Source organism: Sorex araneus, chromosome 3, assembly GCF_027595985.1.
Source record: "Sorex araneus isolate mSorAra2 chromosome 3, mSorAra2.pri, whole genome shotgun sequence".
Lineage (NCBI taxonomy): Eukaryota > Metazoa > Chordata > Mammalia > Eulipotyphla > Soricidae > Sorex > Sorex araneus.
Genome location: NC_073304.1, coordinates 214,856,368 through 214,868,426, shown reverse-complemented (window position 1 = coordinate 214,868,426; position 12,059 = coordinate 214,856,368). Strand labels below are relative to the sequence as shown.

At 55.5% G+C, this 12,059-nt stretch overlaps 1 protein-coding gene across 1 annotated transcript; it reads right to left on the bottom strand.

Moving 5' to 3' along the window:
- Window positions 1–7,019: 7,019 nt before the first annotated feature.
- On the bottom strand, window positions 7,020–9,135 carry HOXB13 (homeobox B13). The gene is made up of 2 exons (XM_004608696.2): window positions 8,532–9,135; window positions 7,020–7,267 (listed from the first exon to the last, which is right to left on the bottom strand). The coding sequence occupies exons 1-2, from the start codon at window positions 9,133–9,135 to the stop codon at window positions 7,020–7,022; spliced, it is 852 nt and encodes a 283-aa protein (XP_004608753.2).
- Between the last annotated feature and the right edge of the window lie 2,924 nt (window positions 9,136–12,059).

Genomic DNA, 12,059 nt, shown 5'->3' with positions numbered 1-12,059 from the left:
CCCGGGAAGGAGGCTCACAGCTCCTCCAGGGCTCTGCAATGGCCCGGAGGGATGACCAGGAGGGGAACTTTGAAAATTCACACTCTTAGCTACTCGAGGATTTGTTTATCCTGTTCATGGTTGGGGGGGGGGGGAGGGGAGAGAAAGTGGAGCTGGAATGATAGTACAGGGATTTAGGCTCTTGCCTTGCAACCCGCTGACCGCTGACCGGGTTCAATCTTCAGCATTCAGCATCCCGTATGATCCGCCCCCCCCCCCCCCAAGCCCTTCCAGGAGTGATCCTGCACAGAGCAGGGAGTAAGCCCTGAGGAGCATCACCGGTGTGGCTTCCCCACCACACTCAAAAACAAAGCATGACAAGGGATTATATTGAAAATAATAAAAACGCGTGTTGCAAATGAACGGGAAGGACACGGTTACTTCCTGCGGCTTCTTACTGCGATTTTACTCTCGCCTGTCCCCGGGTCTCCGCAATTCGGTTTCCAGTTCAGGCCGGGGTGATCTGTCCTCGGGCTGCGAAGCCCGGAAACTCGTGGACGGTCCTGGGCGGGCCAGGCTTGGGCCTCCAGCACACCAGAAGCTTTAAACCAGCCTCCCGGGGGCCCGCTTGGAGGCTGCGACCCGCTTCCGAGGAGCTTAGGAATGTTTACGGCCCGACTCAAGTTCAATGACAAACCGGCCCGGCCCGCGCGGGGAGGGGTGCGAAGGTCAACAGTCGCCGACGCCGAGGTTTCCAAGACCCTCTGCTGCCTGCTGCCGAGGTCTGGCGCGGGGACGGCCGGCTGAGCTAGCCCGGGACCGGGAGCCACGCGTGGGGACCGATCACGCCCTCCTAGAGCTGCCTCTTTGTCCCCGGAGAGGCGCGCGCTCCGGGCCTTTGCGAGACGGACCAGCCACACCCGGGGAGAGCGGCCCCCGCTGCCCTTGGCCGCGCCAGCCCCAGGGCCGGTCAGCCCTGATTCTCCGCCTCTCCCCGGGTTTGCGGTTGTAAGCATCTTCTTTTTCCTTTTCCAGCGCGGCCTTTGCCGGCAAGCCCCTCCGCGGAGGCCGCTCGACGGTAGCGCGCTTGCTTTGCGCGCGCGAGGCCGTGAGTCCCGTGGCCGGCATCGGCGGAAACAACAGAAGCTGCCACGCGGGAAATGGGGGGGAGGGCTCTTTCTCATTCCCGATTCCCCACATTCTTCACTGGAGTCAATTGCTTCAGTTCACAAAGACAGAAGTCACAGGGAACGGTCCGGGAAGGCGCAGACCCGAGAAAGCTCAGAGGTGTCCCTGGTCTAGCTTCCACTGGGGGAAGGACCTGCATGCAGCAGGCACCGCGCCCAGACGTTGTGGATTGAACTGAAAGTCCCACTGGGGTTCAGTCCCCTGCCTTGGCATTTAGGTGGACCTGGGAAGCTGGAATGTACCTGTGGGACCCAGGCGCTGCTTCCCGAGGGAGAGAGGTTTTTCTAGGTTGTGGACCCTGGGAGAGAGCAGTCTTGAATGTGTCTGCAGGTGACCAGGGGGTTACCCCCAGACCAAGTGAATGCATGTGCTGCTCCTGGACTCAAACGCCAGCGATGGGGTTCCCTTTCTTTGTCTTCAGACCTCAAGCTTGTATACATGGCTTTTGGGGTGGGGGCGGGGGAGGAGGTGCAGGAATGAGGACAAAAGGCAGCAGCTGTTTTTTTTTTAGTTTTTTTAAAAAGCAGTGCAATATTAGTTTTTCTTTTAAAACTTTATATTGCAAAGGTGCAATTTTTAAAAGGGCATTCATTCCCTGGGGCTGGAGCGACAGTACAGCAGATAAGAAGTTTGCCTTCCCCCCTGGCGAACATGGGTTCCATCCCTGGAACCTCATAAGGTTCCTCCGAGCCCACCAGAAGTGATTTCTGAACGCAGAGCCAGGAGTAAGATCTGAGCGCAGCAGAATGTGGCCCAAAATCAAGGGGGAGGGCTCCCTTAAAGCGTGAATGAATCATCATTGTTATTCCAGTTTCTCTTAGCCCAGTTTTTCAGTCATTATAGTTTAAATCAAAATCACAACAAAAATGTTACAACAATATAAATTTCATCTGTGCCTATACTCTGCCCAGTGGGATACAAACACCAGGCCAGATGGGGTGGGGAGGTGCATGCGTGAACCCTGACTCACCCTACCCCGCACCCCCTGCTCGGCCCGCAACGCCAACCCGCTTGCTGCGAAGCGCTTTCTTTGTTCCTTTCTCCCTGGCTGGCTGCGCCAGAAACCCCGAGAGGGAGCCCCGCCGACGGCCTGTCTCCCGCCAGCCGAGACCGCGGAGACCCCCCTCTAATTCCTGAATCTTCCCAGGAGCCCCCGGGACTAGTTCGGAGGCTAAGAGATCGATCCCCGAGGGACCTCGGACAGCAAGTTTACCTGATACGGAGGGAGGTGCGCATTCTGGAGGCGCGAGCCTGGTCTGGGAAGGGTGCAACCTGCGGCCGGGAGCGGAATCCTGCGCGCCTCTAAGGCCCCGTCGGCTGGGGGGACCCCCGGAGGTTTTAGCCCACGGTGGCGCGGGACTGGGTGCGCACCTTTGGCTGGAGAGGACCCGCGGGAGCGCAGCCTGGGAGCCCCCTCCCAGCCGAGCCTGGGGCGGGGCTCGGCGAGAGGACGCCGGCGGGGGGCCCCCACCTCGCCGCTGAGAGAGTTGAGCTCCGGCTGGAACTGGGCAGCCCGAGGCCTCCTCGCCCAGCGCCAACCTCCGCGCCGCGCAGTCGGTCTCCCCGCGGCTCCTGCCCCCGCCGTTTGGCCTCCTCCCTCCTTCCCTAGGCAGAGATGCTACCCTTTCTTCCTCCCCCTTCCCATAAAGCATTTAGGAGAGTGGGGGCGGGGATGGTGAAGACTACCGGCCTGAAACTTCAAGTTCAATAGCAACCTCCCTGACCCGACCTTCCCTCGTCAGGGTCTTTCCCTACCGTCCTGGGGGGTTGATTGAACTCTCTTCCCGGCTCTTCTAACGGACATTCTAGGGGATGGAGGCCGAGGGAGGAAGGCTCCTTTTTCATCTGCTTCGACCACCCCACCCCTTTTTACACCTATTAAGCGGGTTGCCCAGAGAGGGGAAAAAAAGACTTTAAAATCTCTCCAAGCTCGAGCCAACGTGTGTGTGTGTGTGTGTGTGTGTGTGTGTGTCCTCCGAAAGAGCTCCAGGGCCTTTCCAGTGCTTTCTCCCTCTTAGCCCACAACCCGGTTCCAGAGGAGGCTGGTAACATAGTGGAAACGTCTTTCTAAAACAAGGAACCTTCTTTGCTGCCTCCTCAGTGCTTTATTGCAAGTTTACAGAAATGGGTTCATTTGTTTAATTCACAGTTGATTGCAGGTCTGAACTTTCCATTAGACCAGGCAGGCAGGAATGGGGGCCACAGAGAGTTTCCCCTGAAGAAAACCTAATTAAAGCACAACACTTCAGCTCTGAAATAAAACTTTAATGAGGAAGACAAGGGAGCGGGAGGAAAGGAGGCCATTTGCTCGGCTTAAACGGGAAAAGCTGAGCCAGCAGCACTGGAAGAACTGGGGTGGGGTAGGGGGCTGGATTACTGTCTTCTGCCCTACCCCAGATGCAGCTCCCAGCCCTGAAACTACTCTGAGTTGGGGGGGGACCAGTTGAACGGGCTTCCCCAGCACCGCTTTTACTTGGCTGCCCGCTCCCCACTCCCCGGGGGGTCGCAGCTCGGCAGGAAGCGCTGATGGGCCACATACTTCTCGGCGACCCCGAATGAAATCCATTGCCATTCCATCGGGTTCAGTCCCAGCAGGCTTAGATGAGACTTTCCAACGGCATTTGAACCCTTGCCGGAGTCAGAGGAACTCTCGGGAGGCCGGGAGGCCGGAAAATGAAACCAGTGAGAGGTGGCCAGTTCTGAGAAAAGTCCCTTCCTGCATCGGGGACGGACACCCAGTGTGTCCTGCAGAGGGTATTTATCTATCCACGACAGCCTGGCCGGTTTTACCTACTTGTGAACGTGGCGTCCACACGTGTCGAGCTGAAGAATTTTTGCGGAACACGCCATCGCTTAACAGGGATTCAGTCCGGTGACGGGTGGGTGTGGGTTTTGTAGCATTTTCGACACAAATGAATGAGAAATTCTTTGATGATCGCTCTCTCTCGGAAGTAAAATAATTTTGGGCAAGAGATTCCGTAGAGGATTGAGTACCAAAAATGCCTTGCTTTGTACGAGTTCCATACAAGTAAGTGCCTGGGAAGGAGGGTGGAGAGAAGTGATGGGAGAAGGTGGTGTCCAAGAATTATTCAGGTGACAAAAAGTAGACTGCTTCAGTGGAACCAGGGCCAGGGTGCTGCGGTCTTGCTCCCCAGCCCTGACCACTCTCTGTTCGTCCTCCTGCGCTGCAGGCCTGGGGCTCCAGGAGACCAGGTCGCTTTGTCTGCCTATATTCCAGCCCAGGTCTAGACGACGCCTGTCCCGGTGCTCTCACACCCCTCGGGGAGCTCCGGGGCGGGGGCTATCTGCTGCAAGAGGCTTGGCGGAGTTGGGGAGACTCCCTTGCGGGGGCATGGGTGGGGGGCTCCTAGCCGAGCTAACCAGAGGGTTTACCTGAAATGGTGAGATTCTGCCAGAAGGGGGCGCCCTTGTCTTTTTAATCGTCCAAACTCGCTTTGGCGAACTAAATATCTGAAATCCTAAACCTTTTGTTCATTCTAAAATCCTTGAATAACAAAGGAGCCCTAAAACCCGAATACACCAATTCTGGAGAAAAGGACTTAGAATCCTGGAGTCTAAAGTTCCTTGATTAAAATTTTTATTTTTTTACCATCCCAGTGGTGCTCAGGGCTGGATACTGGCTCTGCCCTAAAGGATCACTTCTGGCCATGCCCAGGGGACCATATGGGACACCAGTATTGAACCCCGGTAGGCTCTGTGCATGACCATAGCCCTCCCCTGTCCACAATCGATCCAGCCCTGAGGCCCCTGCTTGTTTACAGCCTCTACCTACATCCTAGGTCATCTCGGTTAGACCTGTGGGAGTCCTCCCTGTGACCTTTTCAGCTCCTCATATAGGGACCCCACATCATAGCGTCTTTTCTAAAGCAGCAAACTAGGGCTTGGCAGGTGCTGTCCATGAGAACCGAGGGCCACTGGGACTTTGCTGGAAAGAAAATGGGCAAGGCAGAAAGTGGCAGCCTTTAAGTGTGAACTGACACTGTGCCACTGTGCCACGGGGGGTTTGCTGATCCATTTACCAAAAGAATTCTTCCAATCTTCAAACAGAACCCGCCCACCCACTCTCACATACTCTATGGGAAGCAGGTGAGGTTGATGCCTGCTTTGGGGGCCTTTCCCCTCCGCTTCAGCTTCCCCCTCTCTTTCCTTTGGTAAATAGATTTATAGTCTAAGTCCCTCCCCCCTCCCGGGCAGTAAGCTTGGATTGAGCTCCCACCATCCGTGGGCCATAAACACCTGATACCAGGACTGGGCCACGCGGCTGATCCAGGGATTCCTGGACAATTCCAAGCCTGAGCCTGCAGCCTTGCAGACTGAATCCCAGGACCCCGGTTGCCCCCAAGCCCTGCTTGCTGCTACCCTCCACTGAGGAACTGGGGAGCCTGGGCTGGGCAGTCTTCTCCTTCACTGGCTATGTCTGCAGGGACCCCTGAGCACAGGCTGCAGGGAGACCCAGGACTGCTCCGCTGGCTTTTTGATCCTGATGAGTCCCCTGGGGCCTGGAGCCCAGGCACAGGACAAGGGGGTAGGGAGGGAGCTGTAGAGGGGGCGGGCGGAGTGCTGTTCAACTGTTCATGGCTCTGCAAACAGCCCGTCTGTCCCAGATTTCTGCACTGAAATTCTGCACTATGGGTCTTTGTCTATGTGGACAGGAAGATGGAACGGGTGCCAAACTGTCCTTCATCCACCCAGGACTCAGGGAACATGGACTGAACCAGCGCAAAGTGAAAAGAAAAGGACTTCTGCTCTCAACAGGTCTAAGCTGCCCAGAACCGGGTCTTGGGGAATTCTGCTGCTCCAATTCTTTAACCCTCAGGCGCTCGCCCCCGCCCCCCCCCCGCCCCCCGCCCCACAGCATCTGGCAGGCCTGGGACCTCAGGGAAGCAAGGAGAGGATCAAGGAGTAGAGACAGTCATTTTCTGGGGCCTCATTCTGGCTGCACGGGACGTAGGCCTGTAGGCCATGCCAGCAAGTAGGATAGTGCTTCTGGTGTTGTAACTGTTGGTGCCTGAGAGGGGCTGAGTCTATAAGGCCACCAAATATCTATTTCACTGGTTCCCAAATACCCCATGGACCATGACCTGCCTAGGGCCCAAGACCACCAAGAATATCAAGAAAAGACTTGGGAAATTTGGAAGAGAGGGGAGGAAGCAAGACACAGTGACTTATCCAGACATTTTCCTCAGATTCCTTTCCCCTGCAAGGAAGCGGGGCAGGCCCACCGGAGAGGGAAGCCTCCAGCAAGATTTTCACACAAGTACAAAAATCTAGACATTAGAGAAGGGGATTCTGGAAACCATGGGCACAACCTAGAAGGAGGGCAGGAAGGAAGTGGGCTTTGCCCAGTTTAGACAAATGCTAAATGCGCAACATAGTCCCAGGGGTAAAGAGGCCATTTCTCCTCTCTCCAGCCATTCCTGGGCTGGGGGATGGGCTTGGAGAGCAGAGGGGGATCCACAGGAAGCTGCCCTGCCACCGGTCCACTTCCAAGTTTATTCATGATCATCTCAATTTGTATAAGCCGGTTCCTAAGGTGCTCCAGCAAGCTCCAGATCACAATTATGGCTAATGATCAGAGAAATAGCACAGTGATGATTATTGCTGCTGCCAATGGTTATGTGTGGGGCCCATCCTGTGAATGTTCTTATTCCGGCCCCACAGGTGGTTTCTCTGGGACACTCGGGGATACCAGCCCGGCAGTGTCTCCTGTGAGAGCCCCTCTGCTGAGTGAAGGAGGGGACCCTGCCAGGGAGGGCCCTCCCTGGCAGGGTCCCGTCTCCAGAAGAATCCCACTTCCCTCCTCCCTCCCCGGCTCCACTCCAGGCGCTCCCTCATGGAGTGGCACTGGGCTTGACCTTGGAAAGGACCTTCTTCTCCTTGACCCGACGATTCTGAAACCAGATGGTGATCTGGCGCTCCGAGAGGCTGGTGGCCGCTGAGATCTTGCGCCGCTTATCCTTGGTGATAAACTTATTCACCGAATACTCTCGTTCCAGCTCCCGCAACTGCCCCTTGCTGTAGGGAATGCGCTTCTTGCGGCCCCGGCGAAAGGAGTCTGGAGGGTGCTGGGAGGCTGGGTCTGTGGGGGCAGCCAGAGGGAAGGAGAGATGCGGACTCAGATCCCCATCAAGCCCGGGGCCAGGGCCAGGCCCTGCAAGCATTTCCTGCAAGGGTCTCCCCCTCAGCCCAGCTCAGCACCAAGTGCATCTGTGCTCTGGGCTCCTGCTTCCCACAAAGTTTCTACCTAGACCTTGGATCACCTTCCAGACTGGAAAAGACTAGGTTTCTTCAGGCCACCTCATCCTGACACCCATGAGTCTGACACCACACACACACACACACACACACACACACACACACACACACACACACACACACACAGAACCAATCAATCTTTTTTTTTTCTTTGCTTTTTGGGTCACACCCAGCGATGCTCAGGGGTTACTCCTGGCTCTGCACTCAGGAATTACCCCTGGCCGTGCTCAGGGGACCATATGGGATGCTGGGAATCGAACCCGGGTCGGCCGTGTGCAAGGCAAATGCCCTACCCGCTGTGCTATCACTCCAGCCCCAGAACCAATCAATCTTGACCCACAAACTACATCTGTTCGCCCTCACCTGCATTTTCTACTTGAGGATACTTGGAGATTGTGCAGGCAAGTTCTGCCTAACTTTCTCTCTCTCTCTCTCTCTCTCTCTCTCTCTCTCTCTCTCTCTCTCTCTCTCTCATACACACACACATACACACACACACACACTAGAGCTGCAGGAAACTTAAAATTTCCTTTTCCTTTGGCTATAGAAAAGTGCACTGAAACTAAAGAGTTGGCTTCTCTACTTCAGGGACATTGAATCCCTCTGTTCTCATCCCCACACTCCCTGGATTGAGAATTGCTTTTTGGGGTTTTTTTTTTTCTTTGTAGGACTCGGTTTGAATAACTAAACTGGAAGGCTGAGGGTACAGTTTGCTTTGCATGTGTGAGGCCTTAGGTTAGTTCTCCATTTTCATACCCCACCCCCCATAAGGAACTTCACTGGAATCCTGCTGGGTAGCCCTTCGGGGAATCCTGCTACTGAGCCCTCTCTGATGGCCAAAGGCTCCTACGTCCTTTCTGGGGAGGAACAGGAGCCCAGGGACTGGCCCAGCAACCGAGAATACCCAGCTCCAACCCTCCCCAAAACCCTCTGCACCGCCAGTGGCCTCTTCACCAACCCAAGCCACCAAGAAGCGCCAAGCTCCTTCCCCCCAACCTCCCCAAGTCTTTTCTTGTGCCCTGTAATACCAACAGGAGCTTCTCCTCACTCTCCCAGCTAAGGAGACCCAGAGGAGTGGGACAGGTTACCTGCAAATGCCGCTTTCCAGAAGGGGCCTGGAGGAGTCTGTTCTCCCTGGCAGCACATCTGGCCATTCCAGCCTCCGGGAAGGGCCCAGGGCTGGTAACTGTCCACGGGCAGCAGGGAGTCGTGGCGGGGCTCCCCTGGGGTGCCGAGGGTCTGCACCACCGACACATCCAGGTAACTGGCCATAGGCTGGTAGGGCCCCGGGTACCCGGGGTAGAAGGCAAACTCGGTGGGGCGGCTGGGGTACTCCTCTCCCGCCACCGGCGCCTCCGTGGGGTAGGTGGCCAAGGTGGGAGCCGGCGCGCAGGGTTTCAGCGAGCTGCGGGACACCCGGCAGGAGTAGTACCCGCCTCCAAAGTAGCTGTAAGGCACCGGAGCTGGCGACGCCCCCTGGGGAGGTCCGGGGGGACAGGGGGGACACTGCTTTGGCGGTTCCGCAGAGCCTGGCAGGTCCAGGGGGGCATAGTTGACAGCGGGCATCAGCGATGGCGCTGCCGGGGGGCTGCCTAGGGGCGTATGGGCGACCAGATTGCGACCCGCAGCCGCTCCCAGCAAACCGTCTACATCCTTGGCCCCGTCCAGGGCAGCATAAGGGCCCGGCTCCATGGAGCTGAGGATCGGTTCATGGGGTGCTGGGGGGCGGGGGTCCAAGGGGCACCCAGCTCGCGCTGCCCACCTAGGCCCTGGGAATCCGTTTTAAATCGCTCCCAGCTCGAAAGGCACCTGCATTCGCTCAGCCTGGCCGTCCTGACGCAGGAGACGCAGGCGCCTGGGCTCGCGCGCCCATTGGCTGCGGTCGGGACAGAAGCTAATAAAATCCTCCTGGCAGAAATTGCGAAAAGGCTTAACCCCCGCGGCGCTCTCTTTCCTCTCTCTCTCTCTCTCTCTCTCTCTCTCTCTCTCTCTCTCTCTCTCTCTCTCTCTCTCTCTCTTTCCTCTCTCTCTCTCTTTCTCCCTCTCTCTCTCTCTCCCTCCCTCCATCTCTCTCTCTCTCTCTCTCTCTCTCTCTTTCTCTCACCCTCTCTCTCTCTCCTCTCCCCCCCCAACTCTGCAGATAAAAAAAGGAGGTATCTTTTCTCTGCTTCCTAGTTTGGACCCTAGTCTTGGGAGGGGCGGGGTGCCAGGCGGACGTGGGGCGGAGAGTGGACAGGGAGCCAGGCCCCACCTCCGTCCCCTCCTCTCCTTCCCTGGCTCTGTCTCCTGCGCTTTGGCAGGTTTAACGAGAGAATAAAAAGCTCTCCCCATAAAGTGTCCATCTCCTGGGGGGCGGGGGGAAGGGGAGCCGGGGCTGGGCGGGGAGGCCTCTCTGGGCCTGAAGGGGGAACCCTGACTGCCTAAACCCAGAGAGGCTGAGGAATGGGCTGCAATGAGTGTTTCCGAGAGCCCCTGGCTGTGTGCTTCGGATCCTGACACCCCAGTTTACCCCGGGTGCCTCACCCCTCATACACACACCTCCTCCCAGGCATGGGCGGATGCACACTCAGGAGCTGCTTAGGGGCCCAGGGAAGTGCAGGGGGAGCCCAGTCCCCAGGAAAAAGGGAGGCCCAGGGGAGGGAGGGGTGAGGGACAGGGAGGGGCCCCCAGCTTCTAGGGGAGCCTGAAATCTGGAGCTATCACTCAGGTGGGGGAGTGGAGAGTGGGGGACAGAGCCTCTAGATGTGGCCAGTGGATTTCCGCTTTGAGGTGGGGAAAGACGGAAGACAGACTCACGTGACTCATCTGCCAGAGAGCGATGTTGTCCAGATGAGACCAGGATGCAGCACAGAACTGGAGGTTGAAGGGGAGGGTGGGATGCAGAAATCCATCTCCCAGGCCTGGCTAAATGCCCATGAATTCCAGGTGGGGTTTCTGGGCCCCCAAGAAAGGAGAAACATCTAGCCTCTCTGTCCAAGAGGCATGGGAGACACACCCAAGCCCTGGCCCCAAACTGAGTGTCAGGAAAGAATTGGACCCCTCTCGGCTTCCTTCAGGCTTTAAATGTCCTCACTAGGAAAGGCTGGAGGGGTTGCCAGAGGCCCTCTATGGGATCTAACCCTTCACTGGTCTCTTTCGAAAATCTGTCTTTAATGATTTTCTGTGGCACACATTGCTAGCCCAAATCAAATCCTGCTGCTCTCACTTTCCGGGAAGCCCCAGGTCTGCTGGAGGAGACAGTGCTTCTTCCTCGTTCTGCACCAGTCTGAAGGCAAATTGTGCTTCAGTCTGAACACCTGAACAATCTGAACTTGAGCCGTTCTTACTGGGGAAGGACCTGTGCAAGTCGAAGCTGCCTGTCTTGACAGTGGAGATTCTGGATCACCCTCAGCAAGCATAGCTAATGACCAGACACCCCCCAGAGAAATCCTCTCTCCATCCATCACACTGCATTTGAAAAGATCAGGAGAGAAGAGAGCTCTTTGTTTTGGCTGGGCTTTTTTGTTTTGTTTTCCTTGGGTGGGTTTGGTTTTTGGTATTTGAGTCATTTGGCAGTGGTGCTCAGGGGTTCCTCCTGGCTCTGCACTCAGGAATCACTCCTGGCGGTGCTCAGGGGACCCTATGAGATGCTGGAGATGGAACCCAGAACAGCAGCCTCAATGATAGCTCTTTGAAGCTTTTCAGTTTCTTTCTTTTGGGGGACCAGATGGGGAAACAGGCTTGAGGCACACTCAGCAGTGCCCAGTTATTCTTGGATCTGCATAAGGGATCACTCTTGGTAGTGCTTCTGGATCCATATGTGGTGCTGGGGATCAAACCAGGTATTACCTTTATACAGGCTAGTGCCTATCCCTATACTAACTCTAGCCAACTCTATCCCTGTGGATTTTTATATCCTCTTCCATGTCTTTGAAAGGCTGAAATATTAGAAGTTCTACTTCAAGGTTTTTGAAAGATGATAGCACAAATATGAATAGATACTTAAATTTTAAAAGTATTGCTGCCATAACAATTCCATTCCTGGGCATAGTACCCAACAGAAGCAGGTATTTACATTCATGGGAAGAGATGTATTGGGGCAGGAGCTATAGAACAGCAGGTAGGGTGTTTTCCTTGCAGAGGCTGACTTGGGTTCGATTCCCAGCATCCCAGATGGTCCCCTGAGCACCACCATGAGTAATTCCTGAGTGCAGTGCCAGGAGCAACCCCTGAGCATTGCTAGGTGTTACCTTAGAAGAAAGAAAGAAAGAAAGAAAGAAAGAAAGAAAGAAAGAAAGAAAGAAAGAAAGAAAGAAAGAAAGAAAGAAAGAAAGAAAGAAAGAAAGAAAGAAAGAAAGAAAGGAGGAAATACATATATTGAGCTAGAGCTAGAGAGACAGTGCAGCAAGAAGGGCACTTGCCTTGCAGGCGGCCAACCTGAATTCAATCCCCAGCACCCCATATGATTCCCCCAAGGGTGATAGGAATGATCCCTAAGCACAGAGCCAGGAAGAAGCCTTGAGCACTGGTGGGTGTGGCTCAAAAACAGGACGTGTATTAATGTATTAAGCAGTGTATTTATTATAGATAAATCATAACTGCAATACCAAAAATAGAAAGAACTCAAATGCCAATCA

Bases quoted from the DNA above. Each gene is read 5' to 3' on its own strand.
- HOXB13 (XM_004608696.2), bottom strand. From the start codon at position 9,135: ATGGAGCCGGGCCCTTATGCTGCCCTGGACGGGGCCAAGGATGTAGAC. The intron at 7,268-8,531 runs GTAACCTGTCCC...CTGCCCCCACAG, and splicing joins CTGGAAAGCGGCATTTGCAG to ACCCAGCCTCCCAGCACCCT.